Here is a 25,838-nt window from a genome sequence, read left to right as displayed (position 1 = left end):
ATTCTTTTTTGTGGCTGAGTAATATTCCACTGTATACATGTACTACATCTTCTTTGTCCATTCATCTGTCAATGGACATTTAGGTTGTTTCCATGTCTTGGCTATTGTAAACAGTGCTGCTATGAACATTGGGGTGCATGTATCTTTTCGAATTATAGTTTTCTCTCACTATATGCCTAGGAATGGGATTGTAGGATCATATGGCAACTCTATTTTTAGTTTTTTGAGGAAGCTCCATACTGTTTTCCATAGTGGCTGCCCCAGTTTACATTCCCACTGACAGTGTAGGAGGGTTCCCTTTTCTTGTGGAGCTAGTCAATTTTGATACAAGGAAAATACATACACTCACACAGTTATATATAGACACCTTATATATAAATATAGACATCTGGATATACAAAGAACACACCTGCAAGGACTTCCAAAACACTGTTAACAGTAGCTGCCCCTGGCAAATGGGATTGAGAGAACTCAGATAGAGAAGCTTGTACATTTCATCACCTTCCTTCTTGTGCTGTTTGATTACTTTACCTTGAATAGTATTTTACTTGCATAATTTTAAAAGCTAGCATGGGGAACAGTATGGCCTCTCATCATTGAAACTGCTTCCTTCCTATGTCTGGGGGATCCCGCACCTTATGAGGCAGAGCCCATCTCCCCACTCCAGGAGCTGACGATGCTTTCCCAGCTTTCCTTGCTGCCAGGACATGTGACCTCAGCCCCAGACTTGGAACCTGAACCTAGTGCCAGGAAGAAGCAGGGAAGGAGGAGAGTCTGCTCTGGCGAAGACAGGTGGTGGTGACAGTGGTGGCAGTTCCTGCCAGGGACCAGGGGCAGCACTGCTTCTGGGAGCATCAAGCACCAACAGGGCAAGCTGTACCATCTGTACTCAGCTGCAGCATCTGGGGAGTCTTCCTGGGACTGCTTGACAATGTGATTTGGCCATCATTCCAGGCTGCATAGTCTCCAAGGGGACTCTGGCTTTCCAGGAGAGTTTCTGAGCTGCCCACTATTGGATAATAAACTCCTTATCTGTTTAAATAAGCCAGAAGTGATGTTTGTGACTCTTGACTGAGATCCCCTGAATGTCAGATGAGGAAGGACCAAGCAGTAGGGAGGAGAGAGGAGGAAGAGAGAAAGAAGACCATACGAAGGGTGTCTGTACTCCCTATTTTAGGAATTGGGAAGTCACTGAAGGATTTTAAGTACAAAAGAGACCTAAATGAGACTTGCATTTTATGGGGCCCAAATGGAGGTGGGTTGGAGGGGGACACTGCTAGAATCAGCAAGAGCAGTGAGGAGGCTGGGGCAGAATCCACTGGAGGAATGATGAAGCCTGAACCAGGGAAGCCTCGGTGAGGCTGGAACAGGACTGGAGGGGAGACATGAGCATCACTGAGGACATAACTTATTAGCTGTTGGGGAAGAGGGAGTGAGACGGGTCCAGGAAGATTGACAGGTTTCTGGCTTGGACAGTGGGGTGAGTGATGCTGCTGCAAAATGAAATAGGCATTGAGGGGGAGGGGCAGCTTTGGGGGGTGATGGTGAATTTGGCTGGGGCACACTGAATGTGCAGTGCCTGATAGACTAGCTGGACGAGGAGTCCAGCTGAGAGTTGGATATCTGAGCCCGGAGCTCAGGAAGTCACTCCAGGCTGGCTTCAGGTATTGATTTGGGCCATGGTATAGTGGGAAATCTTTAATACATGGCTTTCCAAGCAGAGAAGCACCTTGATTTGTAGAGTTTGCCCATACCTGTGGTGTAAATTCTCCTGCTGTGGTTGATTTCAAGCTGTCACTGTGATGTCTCTGAGCATTTCCACCATTCAGATAAAATAGATAAAAAATAATCTTAAAAGCATAGATAATAGTAAAATAACTAGGAAGTTATGTTTTGAGTGTTTATTATCTTTGTTTTGAACATATTTATATAATCATAAATTGATATAACTTAATTTTTAATAATGGCCTTAACACCTGGCTCACAAAATTCCTAAAACTTTGTTCTCAGGAGCTGGTCCAAGCCAGCCCAGTACACCATTGGATTTGTAGTCATTTGCATAGAGGTGGTGGCTGGAGGATGCAATTGCCCAGGGGAACAGGGAGAGTGAAAAGAATGGAGGGGCCAGAACAGAATCCTGATTTACTGCAAACTTCCTGAGTTGCCAGGGGCAGAAGACCCAGGGAAAGGCTGAGAAGGAGCAGCACAGAGAGGAGGAGAAACTGGAGAGAGCGGTGACAGGGAAACCAAGGGATTAGAGGACAAAATGTTACAGGGAAGCCAAAGCAACGAGAAGTAAAGAATCCTCGGATGGTCAGCAAGCAGGCTGTGGGGGAGTTTAACAGCAGCAATAGGAGGTGCTGGGAGTCCACGAGGGAAGAGGTACCTAGGGAAAGCCTCCAGGAGAAAGTGACATTCAAGCTGGGTTTCGAAAGATGAGAAAGACCTTACAAGTCGTGGTGAGCTTTCCCAGCAGATGATCCAGCAGGTGGAAAAGTCCAGGGTGTAGAGGGAACAGAAAACAGGTTGAAATCTGAATCAGGTGAGAAGTTCATCTGGCTGCTAATCAGAAGCTTAGGCAAAGCAGGTGTTTATTCTTTCACTTAAAGAAGTCGTGCTACTGCAGTAGGCAGTCCATAGTTGGTGTGATGACTTCACAGTCATCAGGGACCCAGAATCCTACCTTCCTGTCCTACCATTCTTAGTACTTGGATTCCACCTTCAAGGCCCCTTCAACGCCCAAGGTGGCTGCTGCAGTTCCAGCCATCATGTCTGTGTAGAAAGCAGGAGGAAGGGAAGTAGGGTAAAAAGAGTACCTGCCAGTTTTCTGTCTCTTAAGGAGTTTTCCCAGAAGCCAACAATTTCTGCCTCCTTCTCATTGGCTACACCTAGCTGCAGGGAGGCTGGAAAACTCTGGTCATCTTGCTGGGCTTATGACTTCCTAGAATCAAAGTATGAGAAGGGGAGAATGGTTACTGGTGAGCCACTAGCAGCTCTGTCCCCCCTCCCAAAGTTTTGCCCCCAACTTATTATTTTTTAAAACTTCAAACATAGAGAAAAGTTGCAAACATAATACAATGAACAAAACCTTCAGAAAAGTTGCAATATTAGCACAATGAATACCCAAATATCCTCACCTAGATTTCCCAGTTGTTAACATTTGCTACATCTTTGTTTCTCTCTCTGCATATGTGCTGTCTCCAGAAGAAGGTGGCATGGTTACTGGGCCACTACTTTCTAGCACAATGGATGCTTTACCCCATGTCACATGGCCAGCCCCCCTTTAGGGCATAGGATGGCAGAGCACAGGCCCCTGGGTCTCTTTCTGACCAGGCCCTAAACCTGTGAGTTCTCGGGGCCCTCTCTTTGTTTCTGTTCTCCCTCCCCACTGGAAAATGGGCCGCTCCACTCCTCTCTTTTCTCTCCCCTTCTTAAGAGTGTACCAAGGAGCACAGCTATTGAAGCTTCTGGAGAGGAAAGGCTGGGAGAGTGTGGAGAAGGGGTTGGGAGAAAATCCCAGCTGGAGCAGCAGGTGCTCTCTTAAGAGAATCCCAGGGATCTTAGCTTTGCCTGGGTTCTGCAAAAATCCAGAAGTGTCTTCATAACTCTGAGTATGGTGCCTGACAGTGTGATTGAACATTTACCAACGTTACTGCTGTCCGGGCCTCAGGATGGGGAGGAAGACAGGCAGGCGGGATTGGGGTGCTAAGAACAGAGGGTGGTGGGTGGGTGATATTGATTGAACACCTGTGTGCCAGGCACTACATCATTAAGCCCTAAAATCAATCCCTTAAAGCAGGCACTTTCATTCCCACTTAATTGATGAAAGAACTGACACCCAGAGAGGGAAAGTCATGTAACTGGTCATTGGCCTCTACTCTTTTTTTTTTTTTTTTTTTTTTTGGCGGTACGCGGGCCTCTCACTGTTGTGGGCTCTCCCGTTGCGGAGCACAGGCTCCGGACGCGCAGGCTCAGCGGCCATGGCTCACGGGCCCAGCCGCTCCGAGGCATGTGGGATCTTCCCGGACCGGGGCACGAACCCGTGTCCCCTGCATCAGGCGGACTCTCAACCACTGCGCCACCAGGGAAGCCCGGCCTCTATTCTTTTCAGTCGGTTTTTCCTGAGTGCTGACTGTGTTTCAGGTACTGTTCTAGGTACTGGAAAACAAGATGCATGAAGTCCTTGCTCTTCTAGAACTTACTATTCTAGAAGGAGGCAGCAGACAATTAACAAATGAACTAGTGACCAAATAAAATGCCTTAGATTGTGTCCCTTTTGTCAAAATCAGTGACATTCACCTCGCTAAATCTAATGGTCAATTCTCCCACGTGACTCTGACTTCTGGGTCCTTGCTCTGAGCCAGGCCCTGCTCCAGGAACTGGAGAACAGAGCTGTGAGTAAAAGAGGCCCTGGGGACCTTATATTCTAGTACCAGAAAGCAGATGATGAGTAAAATAAATAAGTAAAATATAGGGTGCGTCAGGAGGTGAAAAGTGCTTGGAGGGAAAGCGAAGAAGAGAAAGAGCATGGGGGCGCTGTGGTGAGGCTGAGGGTTTGACCAGTTAAATGCAGTGGGCAGGGAAGGCCTGGCTTGAGGTAGGAATTGAGGGAGTGGCCAGTGTAGAGTCCTAAGGCAGGCGTGGGCCTGGCACATTTGAAGACCTGCAAGGTGGCCAGTGTGGTGGAGTGAGTGAGGGGTGGAGAGTAGTGGGGAGGGAAGGCTGAGAGCTGGTGGGACCTTACAGACCCTTGTAGTGTGAGCTCAGGAGTGATGTGATCTAACTTTCCTTTTTAGAGATTGCTGTGTAGGGAGTAGATTGTTCTTGGGCCAGGGTGGAAGCTGGGACCGGTTTGGATGCCATCACCATAGTCCGGGGAAGATGACATTCCGCTTGGGCTAGGGTGGTGGCAATGGAGATGGAGAGAAGCGGCTGGATCCTGGATATTTTGAAGGTAGAGCTGAAGATGGGCTACAAGAGAGGAGTCAGGACCAGTCCAGAATTTTTGGCTGAGCAGGTGGAAGGATGGAGAAGATTGTGGGAGCAGGTCTGGGGACAGGGGAAAGTCAGGAATTCAGCTTTGGATGCAATAAGCCTGAGCCAGATGCACATTAGATACCCAGGTGGGGCTGTGAGCAGGCAGCTGGATGTGCTCTTTGGGATGTCGGATTGGGGCCACAGGTGTACCATATTTGTGACATTCAATGCCCGAGACTGGGTGAGACTGTGAAACAGCAAGTGTTGACAGATCAACACTCTGTCAACGCCTAGTCCTGGGCCTTCCAAAGCAAAGAGGAGGAACCATCAACTTTGTTCACATCTTTTCCCCCCATTGCCTAAAACAGTGCCTGGCACAAAGTAGCTGCGAGGTCAGTATTCTTTGAATGAATGAATGAATGAGTGGTGCTAAGTGCTAAGAAGGAAATAAAATGGATGCTGAGTTAAAGAGTATATGGGGGACCTCCCTGGTGGCTCAGTGGTTAAGAATCCACCTGCCAATGCAGCGGACACGGGTTCGATCCCTGGTCCAGAAGATCCCACATGCCAATGGAGCAACTAAGCCCATGCACCACAACTACTAAGCCTGCGCTCTACAGCCCGCGAGTCGCAACTACTGAAGCCCACGTGCCCTAAAGCCCGTGCGCACCCACTGAGCCCATGTGCCGCAACTACTGAAGCTCGCGCGCCTAGAACCCGTGCTCCGCAACAAGAGAAGCCACCACAATGAGAAGCCTGTGCACCACAACAAAGAGTAGCCCCCGCTTGCCACAACTAGAGAAAGCCTGCACGCAGCAATGAAGACTCAATGCAGCCAAAAAAAAAAAAAAAAAAAAAAAGTACATGGGGGAGAGTGGTCTACTTTAGATAGAGTGGTCAGGGAAGGTCTCTTTGAGAAGGTGGCATGAGTCAAGCCCTGAAGGACAGGGAGAAGTCAGTCATATAAAGAGTTGGGGAGAAATGTCAAGTGCAAAGTCCCTGAGGCAGGAACGAGACTGGCCTCTTGGAGGATCGGCACTGTAGGCCTGGATCATGCAGGAACTTGCAGTCCCAGAACCTAGACTTCGGATCACATCCTGGGTATCCTGGAGAGGTTTAAAGAGAGGAGTTAAGTGATCACACTGATTGTTTAAATAATCCCTCTGAGCCACGTGGAGGATGTTTTGTAGGGAGGCAGGAGTGGAAGCAAGGAGAGTGTTAGGAGAGAAAAGGCAGTGGCCCAGGCCAGAGATGGCGATGTTTGCTGAGGTGAGGGAGGGAGAGTAATGGGCAGATTCGAGATATTTTAGGAACAGAATGGCAGGATTGGGATTCAAGAGCCCCTGCTTGTTCAACCCCACTGTGAAAATGTCCTCCACAGACAGACTTGGGAGGGCCTGGGGTAGGGACCAGAACTCCATAGGGCCCGGGGGGTTTCCTCCTGGGGTCTCTTCATAGTCACCCAACCCCAGACTCCAGGGGCTGCCCCACGCTGGAAGACGTGGAAGATGGTGGGAAGGGGTGCTGTGGCTGCTAGGATCATCCCATGCCAGGCTCTGGGCCAAGACTCTAAGGCAGCTAAAACCATGTCCGGCACTTGGAGAGGGTCCTTTCTCCCTTTTTCTCCATCAAATCTGGATTCGTGATCTCTCCCCAAGCCTGGCCCACCTCCAATGCTTCTTCTGTCCAAAATTCTTCAACATTCCTCCCATTGAGAGGTGGGATTATGTCCCTGTTGTTGAATGTGGGCCCTGGGGCTCAAAAAGAGTACACTGGACGTAAAGCTGTGCCAGGTTTCAGGCTGAGGCCTTAAGAAACTGGCAGCTTCTGCCTCTCATCTCTTGGGACATTGGTTATGAGAACCCAGCCACCATGCTGTGAGGAAGCCAAGTGGTCACATGGAGAGGCTACATAGAACTGTCCCAGCTGACATCCCAGTTGAGGTTCCATCTGTCAGCCAGCAAACACCGCCCCACTGTGAGTGAGCAGATAGCCCCAGCCCCAGCCTGTAAGCCACTCCAATCGATAGGGCTTTGGAGTAGAGATGGGCCATCCCTATCGAGTGCTACCCAAATTGCAGATCTGTGAGCAAAATAAATGATTATTGTAGTTTTAGGCCACTCTGTTTGGGGTGGGTTGTTATGCAGCAACAGGAAGCTGGGACTTCATGCCCACCTTTCCAGAGGTTATCCACCACCAAGCACTACTGAGTCTTCCTTCTAAATACATGTTCTCTTCATCTTCCCTGCCACCCCATTTGTGACCTGGACAGCTACGTCAGCATCCAAGTAGATCTCCTCCTTAATTGCACAGGGTCTGTTTCCTACACAGCAGCCAGAGAACTTGCTAGAAAGCCCATCAGATTACCTCCCCAGCCCCTCTGTACCCACTTGAAGCACCCAATGGCTCTCCACTCTCCTAAGATCAAGACTCACCATCCTTGCCCCCTTTAGGCGTCAGCCACAGTGGTGGTCTTTCTCCTCTTCCTCCAGTACCTCACGGGCCCTTTGCCCCAGAGCCTCTGCACATGCTGCTTCCACTCCGCAAGATGCCCGCCTCCACCTACCTAGTTAATGCTTGCTCAAACGTCACCTCTTCTGTGAACTGCCTCTGAGTGGGTGGTTCTTGAAATGGGGTCTCTGACCAGCATCATCAGGGAACTTGTTAGAAATGCCAATTTTCAGGCCCAAGCCCTGTGCTAAGGCATCAGAAATTGGGAGGCAGGGCCCAGTGGTCCGTGTTTAACAAGCCCTGCAGGTGATTCTGATCCACGCTCTTGAGAAGTGCTGCTCTAAAACCCTCAGCGCAGGTCATGGATTTTGTCTCTCCCATCTGTGAATTCCTCTCCTTCAGAGGTCTGCAGTTATGATGACACAGGTCTTTGTGAGATTACCTGATGCCTGGCTCCCCTGAGAGACCAGAGCACAGGGGACACTCATCTTCTGCTCCTCACTGCCTCCCAGGCCTAGGCCTGGCACACCCTGGAGCTTAGGGATGCGGGTTGAACAGATATTAACTGTCGGCCTCCAGGTGGTCATGGGCTTCTCTGGCTATGGGGGAGGGGAAGGGACTGGTCCCTTACAGAGCTGGGACCCTCAAAGTGGACAAGGGGAGGGTGAGAAACCTTAAGAAGCTTGGGGAGGGTTCAGCCCCTGCAGAAAAGGCTGCTGTTCAGAAGGCAGGGAAAGGGTCTCCCCAGCCAGAGCTTTCCCTCCCTCCCTCACCTCCCCAGTCCCTCCTCCACCCTGGGGTAGCCCTCAGCTGACTGCTATTGACCACTGAGCCAGGCCTTGTTCTGTGGGCTTTACGTGTTTTATATCATTTAATACCTAAGCTTCTGCGCTGTGTATCATTAACATTCCCATTTTATAGACAAGGAAACTGAGACTCAGTGAGGTTCAGGTACTTGGCTGAGGTCAGGGCAGGGAGGACTTGAACCCAGGCTGTATGACAGGTACACTGGCCCTCACCATCCATGCCCAGGTGGAGAACACTCAGATGGCCCAGGCGGTAGGAAGCAGGAGTGCAGTGGGCCGGTGGGCCTGTGTGGAACCTCATTTGCTCTTCCCAAAGGCAGCGTCAGCTGTAGCAGATTGGGAGAAGGAGGCCCCAGTGTTGCCAGACCTCTCTAAAATTTCAAGAGCAACCAAAAATGTGGATTTTTAATATCCTCCTTGTTTCTAAATAATCACATTAGAAAGAAAACCCTTAGGTGCTTCCAGAGACCAGATAAGTGCCTGTGTCAGATGACATTGATGGTGAAATCGAGGGGGTGAATGACAGCAGAGCCAAAAAGGAGACACCACAATGTGGGTATAAGGTCTCTGACCTGGCCCCGCCCTGCCCCCTCCCCCATGTCAGAGTCGCAGCTTCTGCCATGTCTGGGACGGTCCACTTTAAATTCAGCGTCCACCCTTGGCGGGATGCGGTTTCACTAAGGGCAGACCCCTAATACTGACCCTTACCATCGTGTCTCAGCCCCCAAATGGCCAGCGCCATGTGGGCGGAGGCTAGGTCTGCCTGGTCACAGCTGTGTTCCCAGCCCCCCGGGCTGCATGCAGGTGCTCACTAAATGCTTGCTGATAGAAGTAATAGTGTAAGCCCTTCCCCCTCTGAACACCCCACTCCCCCACCCCTACGCTGGCTCCTCCCAGTCCCCTGTCCTGGGTGAGCGGGGCGGGGCGATGGTGGGTTAAAGGCCGGCAGCTGGGGGCCCCCTCGGACGCTGGGTGCCCGTGGAGTCCAGGCTGTAGCATGGCTACTGTGCGCTCTGTAAGTCCACGCGCCCGCCCCCTTGGGCAGCGAAGGCCGGGGCTCACCGCCCACCTTGACTTCTTTCTTTGGTCAGGCCAAAGAGGCTGAGGGTGGAATCCAAAAGTGGAAGAAAGAGAAGGAGGAGAAACAGAAAGAGGAAGAGGAGGCAGCAGCGGAGGTGTGGGTGGGAGAGGAGGCTCTGAGGAAGGCCCAGGCCGAGGGCCCCGTGGAGAGCAAGCTGGAGTTGCACCCGCTGCTGAACAGGTAGGGCAGGCCCTACTCTTGGCCTTGGACTCACTTCCTCATCTGGGAAAGGCCAGAGCTGGCCTAAGACTTGGGCTCTGGTGGCCCTTCCAGCCTTAACCCAGCTGAGATTCTGGGTTAAAGGCCCTCACTCATCCCCTGGCCCTTCAGGATAACTGGCTCCAGTCACCTTGGGCGGCCTGTGCCCCAAATCCTATCTCCCTGTTTGCCCTTGGAGGAACAGGGCTTCCCTGCCAACCTAGCTGCTGCTGAGGGCGGGCAGGTGGGTGCACTCTGCTTCCTCCTGGCCCGCCCCCCTCTAGGTGGGCTCTGTGGTTCCTCAAGAATGACCGCAGCAGGGCCTGGCAGGACAACCTGCATCTGGTCACCAAGTTTGACACCGTGGAGGACTTCTGGGCGTGAGTGTCTGTCCCTCATGGAGGAGGCTGGGGCCAGGGTGTTCTGAGCTGGGGATCCTTCCCAGACCCCACCCCTCTAGGGAGCTGCTTCCTACACAGCTTTCCCAGTCTTCCCTGGGGCCTTGCAGCATCTGCTGAGGACTGGGGCTTGGTGGGTTCTGCAGGGAGGTGGCGGGGGTATTGGGCTGGGGCACATCCCCCCCTGAAGCCTCCCTGGGACCCAGGGAGAGAGCCTGGGAAGTGGGAGAAACAAGGAGTTGACCCTGACTCTGCTGCTCCATGCTTTGTGACCCTGGGCAAGTTCCTTCCCCTCTGTGAGCTTGTCTCAGCCACAAAGTGAGTTTTAGGCTGTCTCAGTGTCTGTGGTGATCCAGTGAGGGGATCTGAAAGGTGCTTCACAAACCCTAGAGGTGGGTGAGAAGGTGGGATTTGAAGGTCTGGGCAAGTGGGGATGGAATTCCTGGCAGGGGGCGCCAGTATGAGCAAAAGCGTGGAGGCTGGAAGGTGGGTGGAAAGCAGTGGGGTCTGATAAGAGATTGAGGGGGTCTGAGGCCAGTTGGAACCAGGCTCTAAAAAGCCTGGACTTTCAGCCTGGGGTGGGGGCCTCTCTCCAGGATGTACAGTAACATCCAGCTGGCCAGTAAGCTCTCTTCCGGATGTGACTACGCCCTGTTCAAGGTAAGCCCTGCTTCCCCGCCACCACCCCCTCCCCGGGGCACAGGGGGGCTGATTCTTCCCAGCTTCCTCCCTCACAGGTGGTTTAGGGGTGGGGTGCCGAGGACAGCCTCCCTCAGAGCCAAGTATAATTTTAGATGGGAGGACCGCTCTGCAGAGGCATGGACAGTGTCAGACTTGAGCTGTACCTTGAAGGACACGGGAGGGGGAACAAGGAAGGAGTCTAGGTTTCTGGCCTGGCTCCTTAACTAGGGACGTGCATCAGAATTGCCCCAGGACACTCATCAATGTCCAGGCCTGTCCCTGGAGGTGCTGTGCAGTGGGGCCCTGACATCAGCATTTAAAGATTTCCCTAGGTGACTTGTGTCCAACTGAGCCTGGGATGTCTGCCTTTGGCCACACTGGGGTTGCCCCAGATGCTTTCTTAATCACCTCCATTTGAACTCTCATATCAAGGAACTTGGTTCAGTAGAGGAGATAAACACACACCCACGCAAGGCTATGTGAGGTGACAGATGTTGAGGCTTAGGGGCCCGTGGGAACTCACAGGAGGGTCTGGGGGGCTGAATGGCTGGTAGAACCTGCTTGTACAGGAGGGATGAAGGCAGAGAGGTCCTGGCCTGTGGAGGCCTACTGAGGGGCTAGAGCAGGACCTGGGGAGGTGGCCAGGCCCTCACTTTCCTCTGAACAAAGGGAGGTGGTTGATCTGCCAGCCTGCCTCCCAGGATGGCATTGAGCCCATGTGGGAAGACAGCAGGAATAGGCGGGGTGGCCGCTGGCTGGTTAGCCTCGCCAAGCAGCAGCGCCACAGTGAGCTGGACCACCTATGGCTGGAGACGGTGAGTGGGGGGCTGGGCGGGGAGGCTTCCCAAGGGAAGGGGCTGGGCTGGTGTGTGGCGGTGGTCTCAGGGTGGTGGGGGCAGACTCTGTGCCCGCCAGGAAGGCTCATCCTCCTCCGTTTTTGCCTCCAGCTGCTGTGTCTGATCGGGGAGAGCTTTGAGGAGCACAGCCGGGAGGTGTGTGGGGCCGTCATCAACATCCGAACCAAGGGGGACAAGATTGCCGTGTGGACGAGGGAGACAGAGAACCAGGAGGGCGTGCTGCGCATTGGGTGAGGGGTATCTCTGGCACAGGGTGGGGGCTGGGTTCTTCTAGGAGAGAAGGGGAAGGTGGAAGGGGCGTGGTTTGGCCTGCAAGGGAGACCTCTGGAACTCCGCATGCTGTCTCTCCCTTCTTTCTTCCCCACTTGTGTAAAGGGTGTGGCATCTCAATTTCAAACTGTTTCTTAACAGACCTCTTTTCCTTTGCACTAGGCACATTTTGGGTTTCCACATGGGTAAGACAAATACAACAGGAGTTACTGTGGTGGGAACCAGGGTAGGAGCTCTGAGCAAAGGACCCAGGGTCCCACGTTATCTCCAGGACCCGCTGCTGACTGCCTGTCTCCTTTCCTCTCCCACTTACCTCCCAGGCGTGTCTACAAAGAGCGCCTGGGACTCTCCACAAAGACCATCATTGGGTACCAGGCCCACGCTGACACGGCCGCCAAGAGCAACTCCCTAGCCAAGAACAAATTTGTGGTGTGAGGGGACCCTGGCACCACTGCCCATTTGGCTGCCCCTGAGCCTCTCACTGCTCTGTGTGTGTGTGTGTGTGTGTGTGTGTGTGTGTAAAAGGGGCTGGGCTGGGCTGGGGGCAGATGGCATGGTTCTCACCTATATTCTGGAGTGAATACGAACACTCTTTAATGTGAATTGGGGCCCAGGCCTAGGGGCAGTTCTGATGGGGGACCCAATGTGAGGGACCAGGGCAATGGAAAGGTGGAGGAAACCCTGGGCTTGTTTCACCCTGGGGGTTGGGCTGGGTAGAGTGGGGTGAGGTGAGTTATTGGTGGGTGGAGGGCTCAACTGCAGGTGGAAAGATAACAGGAGAGAATCCTAGGATCCAGGACTTACTCCGTGCTCCCCACCTCGGGGAAAGAGGCTAGGTGGCCTGAGGGCCAGACTCTTCCATTTTGGGGGAGGAGGCTCAAGGCCGCTGACCCAGGGCTGGAGCTCAGGGACAGGAGTGGGGGGCTCTCTCGCACGATCACTCTGCTTTAAAAACTTTTATGGATTGCCTCATCAGATTTGTAGCCTTGGAGCCTACCCTGTATCCCACACCTCCCCTCAGCCAGCTGTGCGTGGGTCCCTAGAGTGGCAGGGGTGGGGGCGGGGGGGCGGCGACTGATGAGGCCCTGGCCCAGGAGAGGTGGTCAGGCCTTACTATGGTTCTGCTAGACGATGATTAACTGGAAGGTGATGAAGCTTAAGCCCCTTTCCATTTCCTATCTAAATAAATACTTTAAAACAAAACCAGAATTGTTTTTAAAGAGGACTCTAAAATTGAGTAAAATTCAGGCCCCCCAAACCTTGATCTGCTCTAGTCCTACCTTGAGAGGGCTCATGTGAGACCCCCCAGGTACCAAGAAGCCTGATCAGGGTGGAAGCTGGTAGGGGGGAGAGGGGTTAGACGGTGGGCGGGGGGCTTTAACCGCCAAAGGGGCTTGACCAGGGGATGCAGTATATGCCCCTGGCAAAACTGAAGGGGCACGGAGCAGCAGGAGTGGTCTTCACAAGACCCAGGTGTCATCCGGTCTGAGTTTGAACCAGTAAAGATAGAACTGAATTTCTGGGGCTTCCCTGGTGGTGCAGTGGTTAAGAATCCTCCTGCCAATGCAGGGGACATGGGTTCGAGCCCTGGTCTGGGAAGATCCCACATGCCGCAGGGCAGCTAAGCCCGCGAGCCACAACTACTGAGCCTGTACTCTAGAGCTGATGAGCCACAACTACTGAAGCCCGCTCCACAACAAGAAGCGCCAGCCCGATGAGAAGCCCACACACGGCAACTAGAGAAGGCCCGCGCGCAGCAACGGAGACCCAACGCAGCCATAAAATAAATTAATTAAAAAAAAAAGAATTTCCGTCCAGTGAGAAGCGCTTTTTAAAAAAATTTATTTTTATTGGGAGTATAGTTGCTTTACAATGTTGTGTTAGTTTCTACTGTACAGCAAAGTGAATCAGCTATACGTATACAAATATCCCTCTTTTTTTGGATTTCCTTCCCATTTAGGTCACCACAGAGCACTGAGTAGAGTTCCCTGAGCTATACAGTAGGTTCTCATTAGTTATCTATCTTATACATAGTATCAAGTGTATATATGTCAATCCCAATCTCCCAATTCACCCCAGCACCCAAAAAGCGCTTCTGATTGGACTCCACTGTAATAAAACGTCCTGCACGTGTGCTAAAAACACCATCCATATAACCATCCTCCTCTCGCTCACCAGCTCAGTAGTTACTCCTCTCTAGGGATGGGAACAGACGGCAAGGCCGGGGATTGGGGTGGCGCTGGTCCTGAGCTTTGCTGTGTGGGGGGAACTAGGGGTCTTTCGTGTCTGCGACTTGCGGCGCCCTCAGCATCTCAGGTTGGTCTGAAGGACGCTGCAGCGGCCAGAGCATAGGGAGGAGTCTGGCCTAGAAGCTGGCCTCCGAGAGGGCTGAGTCGGGCTGTGGAGAGGGGCTTGGGGTGGGGCCTGTATGGGGGTGGGGTCCGGAGGGGACAGTCGGGAGGGGGCGGAGCCAAGCCCAGAGACTGGGCTCCAAAGGGGAGTGAGTAAGGCTGGGGGAGGAGCCTACGGAGGGGGCGGAGTCAGGCCTAGAGGTGGGGCTCTGAGGGGGACCAAGCGGGGGGCGGTCCGGGAGCCGAGGGCGGTCCCTGCGGGGCGGACCCTGGGGGGCGGGCGGGGCCCGGCGGGCGCTCTGGGTGGCCGCGGCCATGAAGCCGCAGCCGCCGGGCTAGGCCCCGGGCGGCTCCAGCCCCGGGCGGCCCGCGGAGGGCTGGGCCCAGCCCCCGGCTCCGGTTCCCGGGCCGGTGGGCGGCCGCTCACCATGCCCGGCAAGCACCAGCACTTCCAGGAACCCGAGGTCGGCTGCTGCGGGAAATACTTCCTGTTTGGCTTCAACATCGTCTTCTGGGTGAGAGCGGGGTGGGTTCTGGGCCCTGTGCTGGGGATGGCGGGAGAAGGAGGCTCAGTCCCCTACTAGGGGGAGACACTCTCTGCCACAAGGGCTTGGGACCGTCCCCCCACTGCTTCCTCCCATTCACACCTCCACGCCCACCCCCAGGACTACCCGAGGGAACTACGAAGAGGCCCGGATTGCAGGGGACGGGTCCCAGCCACTGCGGTAGTTGGGGGGGGGGGGGTAGTCTTCCGGGGTCTTCCCGAGGCCCGGCGGAGAAATGGGAGGTGTTTCCGTGAAGACCCCACGGGCACGCTTAGTGCGGGCGCCCCTTCTCCCTCCCAGCCCCCTTGCTACCCGAGGGTGTCGGGGATACGCGGAGCCCCACCCCTGGTTTTACCCGTAGTGAGGAGAGCCTCCTCGAAGGACGGGATCCAGTCTCCTAACCCTTTACCTGTCCAGTGCCTGGGCCTGCTGCCTTGCCTTAAGCTCCTACAAAGGGGGAGGGGGAGGTCAAAGGTCGAAGCCCCACCCCCACCCCAAAGAGGCTTGCGGCCAGGGAGGGCCAATCGCCCTAGTTCTAGGCCGGGGACAGGGGATATTTCCTGATGAGAGGTCAGGAGAGCTGGCCCCGGGGAACAGAATTCAACATCCACATCTGACCAAACCGAGCCTCCAGGGCGGGGCCGCTCCTGCCTGGAGATGGGAGCTGCTGGTGCCCCTCCCAGGGTGGCATCTGTAGCCTTGGGCCCTGCCAAGTCATCTTTCCCTTCTCCCTCCCCATCCCGTATCTCCAAGGCTACTTGCTGCCTCTGCAGTCTCTGCTTCTGATGTCTTGGGTCAGAATGCCAGGCCCATTCAGTTTTGTTTAGCAGGACTCAGTGGCACTGCCCTCTATCCACATGCTGCTCATGCAATGTGGGTGTCCTTTGGCTCCAGCAGTACCCAGCCTCGAGGGTGTGAGCCATGTGCAGAGAGCACTAGTCAGGAAAGTCTGGGTGAAGCGGGCCTAGCTGTGAGACAGTGGGCAAGTCACTTCTCTCCGGGCCTCAGCTTCCCTGGCAGCGAGCAGGTGATAATGAAGCCTGCCCCTCAGGACTGTTACGCAGATTAAATGAATTATAACTTACTGTATTCTTGCAGCTACTTTATTACCTACATTTTACAGGTGAAGGAACAGGCACAGAGAGGTTAAATCTTTTAACCCAGAGTCACACAGCCAGTAAGTGCAGAGCCAAGGTGACAGCTCAGTGGCCAGTAGATGGAGGTGCGGCAGAGCATTAAGCAGAGGGAGCCCCCAGATGTCAAGGGGCGAGAGGCATGAGAGACCCAGGCTTGTTCCAGGGTCCCCCGGGGTGGGGAGCCCGAGTGTGAAAGGCCCCAGGGCTGGGGCAGAGAGTTTGAGTTTTATGTTGAGGGCAGAGGGTAGCACTGAAGGCTTCAGTGCTGGGTGATGGGTATGTTCTAGCTTCTGTTTTGGAGGCAGATCTGCCTGGCTGACACGGGGAGGGTGAGTGAGGGGCAGGGTTTGGAGGTAGGGAGACCAGGGAGGAGGGCTGGGGCAAAGTTGGGGTGGTGGCAGGTGGGAAAGGTGAGGAAGTCTCCAGGGGAAGTTATGAGGCTGAACTGATAGGACTGGGCCACTTGGGGGTTTGGTTTTGGGTCAAGGTGGCCTGAAGGAGGTACCTGTGAAACAGGCCCAGGGATTTTTTTATTTTAATGGAAAGCAGACCCTTATGTTACCCTGCTCAGAACCTTCCAGTTTTTTCTCACTAGAATACAGTCCAGACTCCTCCCCGTGGCCCACAGCACCCTGTGGTGTCTGGCCTTGCTGCCTTCAGTTTGTCCCTTGCACCGCCAAACATGATCTTACCTCTGGGCCTTTGCCAGTACTTCCGCCTGGAATTCTCTTCTCTTCAATGCACCTTTTCATCATTCAAACCTCAGCTAAAATGTCACCATGCTCCCTAACTGAAACATGCCCCCACTACCCTAGTAACTCCCTGTTTGATTTCCTTTTTTGTTTTTGTTTGTTTTTTTGCGATACGTGGGCCTCTCACTGTTGTGGCCTCTCCCGTTGTGGAGCACAGGCTCCGGAGGCGCAGGCCCAGCAGCCACGGCTCACGGGCCCAGCCACTCCGCGGCAAGTGGGATCCTCCCGGACCGGGGCACGAACCCGCGTCCCCTGCATCGGCAGGCGGACCCCCAACCACTGCGCCACCAGGGAAGCCCTGTTTGATTTTCTTTAAAGGCTCTGTTGGTATCTGAAATTACCTTGTTTGCTCACTGTGGATTTCCCCCACTGGAGTGTAAACTCCATGAGGGCTGAGAGCTCATGTGTCCTATTCCCTGATGTATTTCTGGTGCATGGAATGGATCCTGGGACATGGAGGCGTTTGCAGCAGGCAGGTGGACTAAAGGCTCTAGAGCCGGGGAGAGGTTTGGGTGGAGATCAGGAGTTGCCAGTGTCATGATGGGGTGAAAGATGAGTGTGAGAAGAAGAAGGGTAGAAGGCTGAGGTTGGAACCTGGGGGGGGAGGCGGGTAGCCATGTGCATGGCGCAGGTGAAGCAGAGCATTGTAGGAGGGAGGCTGAGAAAGGGCAGGAGGAGGAACGGCATTGCGTTAACCATGGAGAGGTTTGGGAAAGAGAAAGTAGTGATCATTCGCCTAAAGGCCATGGGCGGGTCAAGTGGGATGAGGCAGGAGAAGTGATGTTTGGTTTCACATCCCAGATCCGGTGTGGGGGAGGGAAGGAAAAATATTTCTAGAAAAAGAGTACAGCAGTGGGAGGAGCCTGGGGTTGGAGAGGGGAAGGTGCTAAAGGTGGCAGGTCAGGGGTGGAGCTGACTGAGGCTCTGTGCTGAGGGGAAGGAGGCTGTAGGTGGGAGAGGGAGGTCTGAAGAGGTGGGGTCACGGCCTTGGGCTTGGGCCAGAGGGACACTCTCCCTCTGAGACTAGATGTCCTGCCCAGGTTCAGGCAGCTGCCCTCGATATCCAGGGTTCTTCCCAGTACGGAAATGAGGTGAGATAGTGGGTGGTGTTTAGAAGGCCTAGGCTGGTGCCTCTCTGCTGATCTGGGGCTGAATTGGGATTCCCTGTCATTTAGGGGTCTTTGGCTGTGAACTACAAACATGTACTCTGCCAGATAGAGGTTGAAAGGGTGGGACGGGAGTGAGGTGGCAATCACAGAGTTGCAGGGCAGCAGGAGGACCAGACTTGAGAGGGGGCAGAGAGGATGCCAGGAGCCTGGAACCCTAACATAGGCTTGGGGTGAGAACAGAGGCTCAGGAAACAGCTGCTGCCGCTGGGTGGGACTGTTTTGGCCATCCTCTCCTCCAATTCTGAGTTCCAAGAAGGGGCCTGCCTTTGTCTGTCTTAGGGCTGGGGACGGTTCAGTCTTCCAAGCTGTGTCCTGTGGGAAGAAACACTGAGATGCATTCTTGGGAAGATTGAAAGGACCCTGAATGTAAATTGACACAGCCACTATGGAGAACAGTATGGAGGTTCCTTGAAAAACTAAAAATAGAACTACCATATGACCCAGCAATTCCACTACTGGGCATATACCCTGAGAAAACCATAATTCAAAAAGAGTCATGTACCACAATGTTCACTGCAGCTCTATTTACAATAGTCAGGACATGGAAGCAACCTAAGTGTCCATCAACAGATGAATGGATAAAGAAGATATGGCACATATATACAATGGAATATTACTCAGCCATAAAAAGGAACAAAAGTGAGTTATTTGTAGTGAGGTGGATGGACCTAGAGACTGTCATACAGAGTGAAGTAAGTCAGAAAGAGAAAAACAAATACTGCATGCTAACACATATATATGGAATCTAAAAAAAAAAAAAGAAGAAAAAAAAGAAAAAAAATGGTCAGAAGAACCTAGGGTCAAGATGGGAATAAAGATGCAGACCTACTAGAGAATGGACTTGAGGATATGGGGAGGCGGAAGGGTAAGCTGGGACAAAGTGAGAGTGGCATGGACATATATACATTACCACATGTAAAATAGATAGCTAGTGGGAAGCAGCCGCATAGCACAGGGAGATCAGCTCGGTGCTTTGTGACCACCTAGAGGGGTGGGATAGGGAGGGTGGGAGGGCGGGAGATGCAAGAGGGAAGAGATATGGGGACATATGTATATGTATAACTGATTCACTTTGTTATAAAGCAGAAACTAACACACCATTGTAAAGCAATTATACTCCAATAAAGATGTTAAAAAAAAAAAAAAGGACACCGGATCCCATTTACAGCCCTTTCCCCTCTTTCTCTCTTTCCCCCTGGCTTCCTGAAGACCCTGAGCAGTAGCGGGGAGGGGGCTCTGCTGGGGGTGGGAAAGGATGCTGGTGCCTCAGCCCTCAGCTCTTTGCTGCTGCTCCTGCAGGTGCTGGGAGCCCTGTTCCTGGCCATTGGTCTCTGGGCCTGGGGTGAGAAGGTAAGGCGGTGGGGTAGGGTGTGGGGCTGCTTTGGGTCAAGATGGTGGGAGGGCCAGCCCCCCCCATATGCCTCTGCTCGCCCTTCACAGGGTGTTCTCTCCAACATCTCGGCGCTGACAGATCTGGGAGGACTTGACCCCGTGTGGCTGTTTGTAGTAGTAGGAGGCGTCATGTCGGTGCTGGGTTTTGCCGGCTGCATCGGGGCCCTCCGGGAGAACACCTTCCTGCTCAAGTTTGTGAGTGCCCTCCCACTGGGGACCCTAACCTCCTCCCACCCACATCTTGCATAGTTCATGCTTAATAATGGTAGTTTTATTATTATGTTATTGTAACAGTGATCACTAGATTTGTATTCTCCACATTTATAGTATCCTTTCTGTTGTAAGGGACCGAAACCTAGTGGCCTAAGCTAAAAGGGCCACTAAGAAAGACCAGGGGTGTGTTAGCTGCCAGCGCATTTGGATCCAGGAGCCACCACAGTGTCACTTGTCCTAGTCGCTCTGTTTCTCAGCTCTGTCCCTCTGGGTTGGCTCCAATCCCCTGGGGGTGGAAAGATGTCCAGGAATGGGTGGGTACTGGCTTCAAGCTGCCCTCCCAGGAACTCCTGCTGGAGCCTGAATGAGGCGCTCCCTTCCCAACCATTCTGCCCAAGTACTTCAATTGCATATCCTTAGTCCTGATTGGCCGCCTCTGGACCAATCCCTGTGGTCCCAGGGGAGGTAGTGCTCTGATTGGTGGGCGCTCGAGGCATGCCCAGTCCTCTGTGTGGGAGTGGGAATGGGGAACGAAGTGGAGGTGGCTCCTTCGGGGCCACAGAAACTGAATGTGTGGGTGGAGAGTGGTTTCTCAAAGACAACAGGGTAGTTAAGAACCGCACTATCTTTTTTCATCATAAAACAATACTAACATGATAGAAGGTGGGGACTCTGGGCCGTCTTGGGTCGGGGCGCAGGAGGTTGGATCCCCACCCTGTGGCAAACCCAGACACTGTATCTCTGACCCCCACTGTCTGTGTGCCCCCAACCCCAGTTCTCCGTGTTCCTTGGCCTCATCTTCTTCCTGGAGTTGGCAACAGGGATCCTGGCCTTCGTCTTCAAGGACTGGATTCGAGACCAGCTCAACCTCTTCATCAACAACAATGTCAAGGCCTATCGGGACGACATTGACCTCCAGAACCTCATTGACTTTGCTCAGGAATACGTAAGTCCAGCATCCAGCTCTGACCACATGCAGGAGGCACCTGCCGGGCAGATGAATGAGGGAGCAAGTTCCCTGTGTGCTGGGTCCGTTCCCTCACCCACCAGGCCAGGCAGGCCCCAAGGAAGCGAGCCAGGAGGGCCCCTGTCTGAGAGGAAGCCAGCCCCTCGTGATCTCCATGTGCCTAGCCCTGCATGGGCACAGCATTGGGGAACAGAGGCCAGAGGATCCAAACTGGCAGCTCCTAGGCCAGGCTTACAGAACACTTAAAGGAGGAAACGTGGCATAAAAATATAGATTTCTTCTTCTACTAAACTGGGCCCACAGTATGGGCTGGCGCTACATTGCCACTGCCCCCTTTGCTGGTAGAGGGACTGTTTGCCCTGTCCCCGCCGCTCTATTTTATTATATCTGTTGGCCCTCTTCCCTCATTTATATTATTTGTTTGGCCTCTGAACATATTTGAGTTTGAGACCCGCCCCCCAGAAGCTCTGCCCTCAAGCTTAAAAACCTAACCCCTGTGAAGAAGCAGTCAGTGAACAGTTCACAAAATCCTAGACACCTCCCGCCTGCATGTTCTCACCCACTCACACGTGTAGTCACACACACTCAGAGTCATACTCCTTTGGTGCCATCCACCCCAAGAACTGCTCTGGGATCCAGAGGTGAACCAGAGCCGGTGCCTGCTTTGAGGAGCTCTCAACCCAGGGCAGAAGTAAACAGAGAGGCAAGTGGTTAGGATGTGATTTATTTGTTCATTCAACACAGAATTGTTATGGACCTATTGTGTGCCAGGCTCTGGGCTAGGGGCTGGGGATTCAGAGGTGAAAAAAGCTGGGACCCGTGTTTGTGGGGATGGTAGTCTGGGGGAAGAGACAGATGATAAAAGAGCAAAACAAACAAACTGTGTGTGTGTGTGTGTGTGTGTGTGTGTGCGTGTGTGTGTGTGTGTAGAATTATAAATTGTGGTAAGGGCTGAGATGGGGAAGCTTGGAGAAGGCGAAGGCCTCTCGGGGGCAGCCTTGGGGGAGGAGAAGGAGCAGGGAGATGGAGAGGGGCACGTGCTCTCCAGCAGGAGCAGCGGGTGCTGACGGAGTGAGAGGAGGCAGGCAGAGGCCAGGCCGTGTGCTGGGACCCGTGAAGGCAGAGCCGCATGGCCGTGCCTCACTCCCCTGGCCCAGCCCACGGGGCGTACCTGTGTCTGCCGCTGAGCTGGTCCCTTGAGGGCCAGCTTTTTAGCAGCCTGTGCCATGTCAGTGAGTTAAGGCTGTGTGCTCCTGTCTCCCCACTAGATCACGAGCTCCCTGCTTCATTGCAGCCCCACGATGTGCTGGGTAGGGGTAATGGTGATACAGGTGCTGACAGCAGCATCTGTGAAGTGGATTGGGATCATTGTGAGGGTGGCAGGATTGCCCTCCTGTCCCAGCAGAGAGGAGGAGAGAAGGTCTTCTGTAAAAATCGCTGGGGCAAGTGTGGGGAGATGGGTCACAGATGTGGGGTTCAGTGGTGCCTTTCCCCACAGGGTTTGTTGAAACTCCAACCCCTCAAGGTGGCCTGGAGGAAGCCACAGTCCTTGGGCCACCATCCCTGCCCCCTCCCTTCCTTTGCTCAGCCTCTCTTGGACTAGGGGACAAGCTCAGGAGCCCCTTCCTACTCCCCCCAGCCCCCACCAACCCACGCAGGAGCCTCAAGCTGCTCTGGTGGCCCTGGGCCCAGGCCTGGCCTGTCTGTGGGGGAGCTACCCGCCTGCCTGGCTGCCTCTAGGCCCCCTCCCGGCCATCCCTGCCCTGTCTTCCTGCAGCCTGGGCCTGTCCCCAAACAGGATGGGGCTCCTGGGCTGGGCCTGGCTCACCTGGGGTTCTTCTCCCACCCCCTAGTGGTCTTGCTGCGGAGCCCGAGGGCCCAACGACTGGAACCTCAATATCTACTTCAACTGCACTGACGTGAACCCGAGCCGGGAGCGCTGCGGGGTGCCCTTCTCCTGCTGCGTCAGGGACCCTGTGGTGAGTGGGGCCTGGTGAGGAGGGGTGAGGCTCGCAGTTCACAGGCCCAGTCTGGGAAGAGCCCATCCCCGGGCTGGCTCGGCTCCGCCCTGCTCTGGGGGCTGTGGATGTGGATGTCGGGGGAGGTCAGCTTACATGGGAGTAGCCCTGTGGGCTGGGGAGTTTGTGTCCGTGGGCAGTGCTGAGGCCTGTTGGATAGGGACTGCTCCTCCTGGGCCACCGTGCTGGGGTGGCAGGGTTGGGGGTTCTGACCCTTTTACGTCTTTCTTTAGAGCAGAGGCTTCTCTCAGTGACATCCCTCCAGTCACAGTGCACAGGGACAACGAGGGCCAGGTTTCTTCCCATTCTTATAAAACTCGAGCAGTCAGGGTTCCTAAAAATGAAGCAGTTCAAGCTGGTGTTGTGGCCATGCGCCCTGGCATCAGGGAAAGAGGTGCACGGGTCCCAGCCAGCCTAGCTTAAGGAGCAGTGGATGCAGCGGAATCCATGGTTCCATCTGCTTCCCCTGAGACCCCATGGATGCCCCCACTGAGTTGCTCACTGGCCTGTTTCTTCTCAGGAAGATGTCCTCAACACTCAGTGTGGCTACGATGTTCGGCTCAAACTGGTGAGAGGGGAGGGGACAGGGCTGGGGGCAGCTTGGGGCACTGGGATCGGAAGGGGGGTCCCCTATAGGCTCTAAAAGGCCTCAGGGATTTGGGGGAGGGGATGCTGAGTCCTAGGAGGCACGGGGGGCTTGGTACTGCCAAACACAAGGCAGTGGACTTCACTAGAGGGAGAAAACAGACATGGATAAAGAAATATGAGCAGTAATGTGACAATTTCAGCTAAGCACTTGGAAGAAAATAAAATCAGAGAAGTGATGGGATTGGGGCAGAGCAGTCAGGGAAGGCCTCTCGGAGGAGGAGGCATCTGTGCTGAGACCCCGATGAGGAGAAGGCCCTGCGGTGGAGCTCCAGGCGGCAGGCACTAAGGTGTAAGGTCCTGGGCGGGGCTGAGCTTAGCAAGCTGGTCTGAGATGGGGCCTGCAGTGCTGGTGGGTGGGCTGAGCCGAGCCTGGTGCCCATCTGTCCCCAGGAGCTGGAGCAGCAGGGCTTCATCCACACCAAAGGCTGCGTGGGCCAGTTTGAAAAGTGGCTGCAGGACAACCTGATCGTCGTGGCTGGGATCTTTGTGGGCATCGCCCTCCTCCAGGTACCGCTGTGGCCCTGCATGCCCTCACTCTGCCCTGGACAACCTGCCCTGCCCGTGGCCTCTCCCTCACCTGCTCTCCGTCTTACAGATCTTCGGTATCTGCCTGGCCCAGAACCTCGTGAGTGACATCAAGGCAGTGAAGGCCAACTGGTGAGGCTGCCTCGCTAGCCATGGCCACTCGCCTGGCTGACCCAGGGACCCCCCCCACACGCCGCAACTCTGCCCGTGATGGGCAAGGCCGCAGGAGGTGTTTCAGCTTGGACCTGAACCCCACATGGGGCTTGCGTGCCTCTGGGCTGTGCACCCATGGAGAGAGCTGAATGGCTCTACCCGGGCTGCCTGTCCTGCGGCTGTGTGCACGGAGGGTGGGTGTGGCCAGTGGGTGTGCACAGGGAGCCGCCATCTCAGCTGTTGTTGGGTGGTTGGCTCTCCAGGGGCCTAGGAAGGGCACAGCTAAGAGGGGGCAGCCCAGGTGGGGTGGGCTTGGGGCCTGCTGTTGCGTGGGACACAGCCTCATGCATCTCAGAGCTCTCTCCACTAGCTGTGACCTTGACCCTGCCAGGAGCCCACTTCAGCCTCAATGTCTCAGACTCTAAAATGGGTCCAAGAATTTTCTCTCCCTTGCTTGCCTCTCAGGATCAAACATGATGATGGCTACAGACTACTCAAATAAACAAAACCTTGAAAACCACTGGCTTCCGCCCGGCGTCTTGAAGATTCTGTCAGCTGCAGGTTCTCAGCAGAGCTCTCCATCTTGGGCCCTGGCCTGGAGCCATCCACCAATGTGTTTTCTTGGCCTGGGTAGTATATACATTTGAGCCAACCTTTAAAACTTGGTGTATTTCACGTAAAAGTCCAGATCCCCAGCTTCTTGTGAAGATTGGCCATCTGGCCACAGCAGCTCTTGGGACATCGTCTCCTGGGACATGTGCTTCCTGTTCTCTGAGGGACCCACCTGGCCTGTGCTGCTCACCCCGTAGGCGGGGGTTGGCCTCCCCACTGCTGTAGGGTTTTTCCCTGCAAACACCACGAGGCTGCTGTGGGCTAAGCCTGGGGCGAGGCACCAGGATGTGAAGAATGGGGAGGCTGGACCCTGCCCTGAAGAGGCCACACAGCCTAGGAGGAGTCCAGCCACACTGGTGACTGAGATGGGTGCCCAGGAGAGTGGCTGAGGGGTGGAATGGAGATAAGGAAGGTTTGGGGAAGGAAGTCGTTGGAAGTTGAAAACTTGGCACACATGGGGTTGAGGGGAGCCTGCTTTGGGACCGATGGTGGTTGACGCAGGGGCTCACTTGGAATCAAATCGAAAATCTTCATGGAGGCCTGCAGAGCTGCCTCATGGCCACCAGAGGGCGCACCAGCAAGCTTTGCCTGGGTCTGGCTGCTTCATCCACAACCTCACTCTGGTACAGCCAAGTGCCTGGTGTGTCCACCCAGCTTACCAGTGCTTTGGGTTCAAGGAATTGGAGAACTTCGAAAGGAGCAACCGGCTCAGACTTGGGAAGTCTGCCTCTTAGCTGCATGAAGGGGTGTGTGTGGAGTGAATGCCATACCCATCCCTAGGGTGCCCTTTGTGGATAAAAGGAGGGATTTGGGCTGGTTCACAGATCTCCTACTCAGATGCTCTTAAGGTTGTATAAATGAATGAAGGAGGCCTTTGACTTGTGAGGTCTTTGCAGTGCAACTGACTTTCCTACTGTTCCTGAAGACTACACAGACATTGCTTTATGACGAAAAATATTTGGACCATCAAGTTGACAATGGCAGCTGACCTTGAGGTACAATAGAGTGGTGGGGACTGGCAAAGCACAGGTCCCCATCTGAAGTTGGTGGCTGTCATTTAGTTGTAGCTAATTGCTATAAAGTGGGAATGCAGGTCTAATGTCAGAAATCTGGAGAAGCCAGAAATCCAGGCTTTTATGTGAAATATCCCTATTTTTAAGGTGTTGACAACTAATGAAAAAAAAAATGCTGCAAGCCCAACAAAAGAGGAGGGAGCCAGCTTTGGCCCCTGTGTCGCTACAGTTCCCTCTGGGATAATCACCCATTGGGGTCCTGACTGCTGTGCCATTCAGGGGTGCTGGGAGCTGCTGCCAGGAGGGGAGGGTGTGGGGTATGCACCCAGCATTGTAGCTCCCAGACACAGGCTGGACAGTGCCCTGGGGTCCCTGACAGGTACCAGTGCACTACAATAAATGCAGCTCACGATATTGTGCACGTCTTGCATTTTTTAATTTCACAAGCTTTTACTTTTCATTTTCCCCCTCAAACCTCACAACCCCCTTGTGAGGTGGAGACTTTTCCTGATGAAGAAACTGGGCTCAGAGAGGGGAGCAAGTTGCCCACCACACAGCTGGAGGAGGCACCCAGATCTGAGCCTTCTCGCCGGAGTTCTGCACCAGACCCATCCTGCCTTTCTGA

The 25,838-nt window shown here is 54.1% G+C and overlaps 2 protein-coding genes across 3 annotated transcripts; both read left to right on the top strand.

Annotated features, from left to right (window-relative positions):
• Positions 1-9,231: 9,231 nt before the first annotated feature.
• On the top strand, positions 9,232-12,154 carry EIF4E1B (eukaryotic translation initiation factor 4E family member 1B; the record flags this gene model as incomplete). Its single annotated transcript, XM_079701432.1, has 7 exons — positions 9,232-9,249; positions 9,326-9,495; positions 9,798-9,893; positions 10,508-10,571; positions 11,294-11,407; positions 11,540-11,679; positions 12,040-12,154. The coding sequence occupies 7 exons, from the start codon at positions 9,232-9,234 to the stop codon at positions 12,152-12,154; spliced, it is 717 nt and encodes a 238-aa protein (XP_079557558.1).
• A 2,344-nt stretch (positions 12,155-14,498) lies between these two features.
• On the top strand, positions 14,499-24,102 carry TSPAN17 (tetraspanin 17; the record flags this gene model as incomplete). Of its 2 annotated transcripts, none has more annotated exons than XM_079703800.1 (9): positions 14,499-14,585; positions 18,972-19,022; positions 19,113-19,259; positions 20,053-20,223; positions 22,098-22,223; positions 22,783-22,830; positions 23,301-23,417; positions 23,506-23,567; positions 23,959-24,102. In XM_079703800.1, the coding sequence occupies 9 exons, from the start codon at positions 14,499-14,501 to the stop codon at positions 24,011-24,013; spliced, it is 864 nt and encodes a 287-aa protein (XP_079559926.1). The 2 variants fall into 2 exon arrangements, with proteins under 2 accessions (XP_079559926.1, XP_079559927.1); XM_079703801.1 differs by having other exon boundaries at positions 24,054-24,090.
• Positions 24,103-25,838: the final 1,736 nt, after the last annotated feature.

Source organism: Hyperoodon ampullatus (assembly GCF_949752795.1).
Source record: "Hyperoodon ampullatus genome assembly, chromosome: 4".
Lineage (NCBI taxonomy): Eukaryota > Metazoa > Chordata > Mammalia > Artiodactyla > Ziphiidae > Hyperoodon > Hyperoodon ampullatus.
The sequence above is the reverse complement of the archived record's forward strand: the minus strand, read 5'-3'. Positions and strand labels throughout refer to the sequence as shown.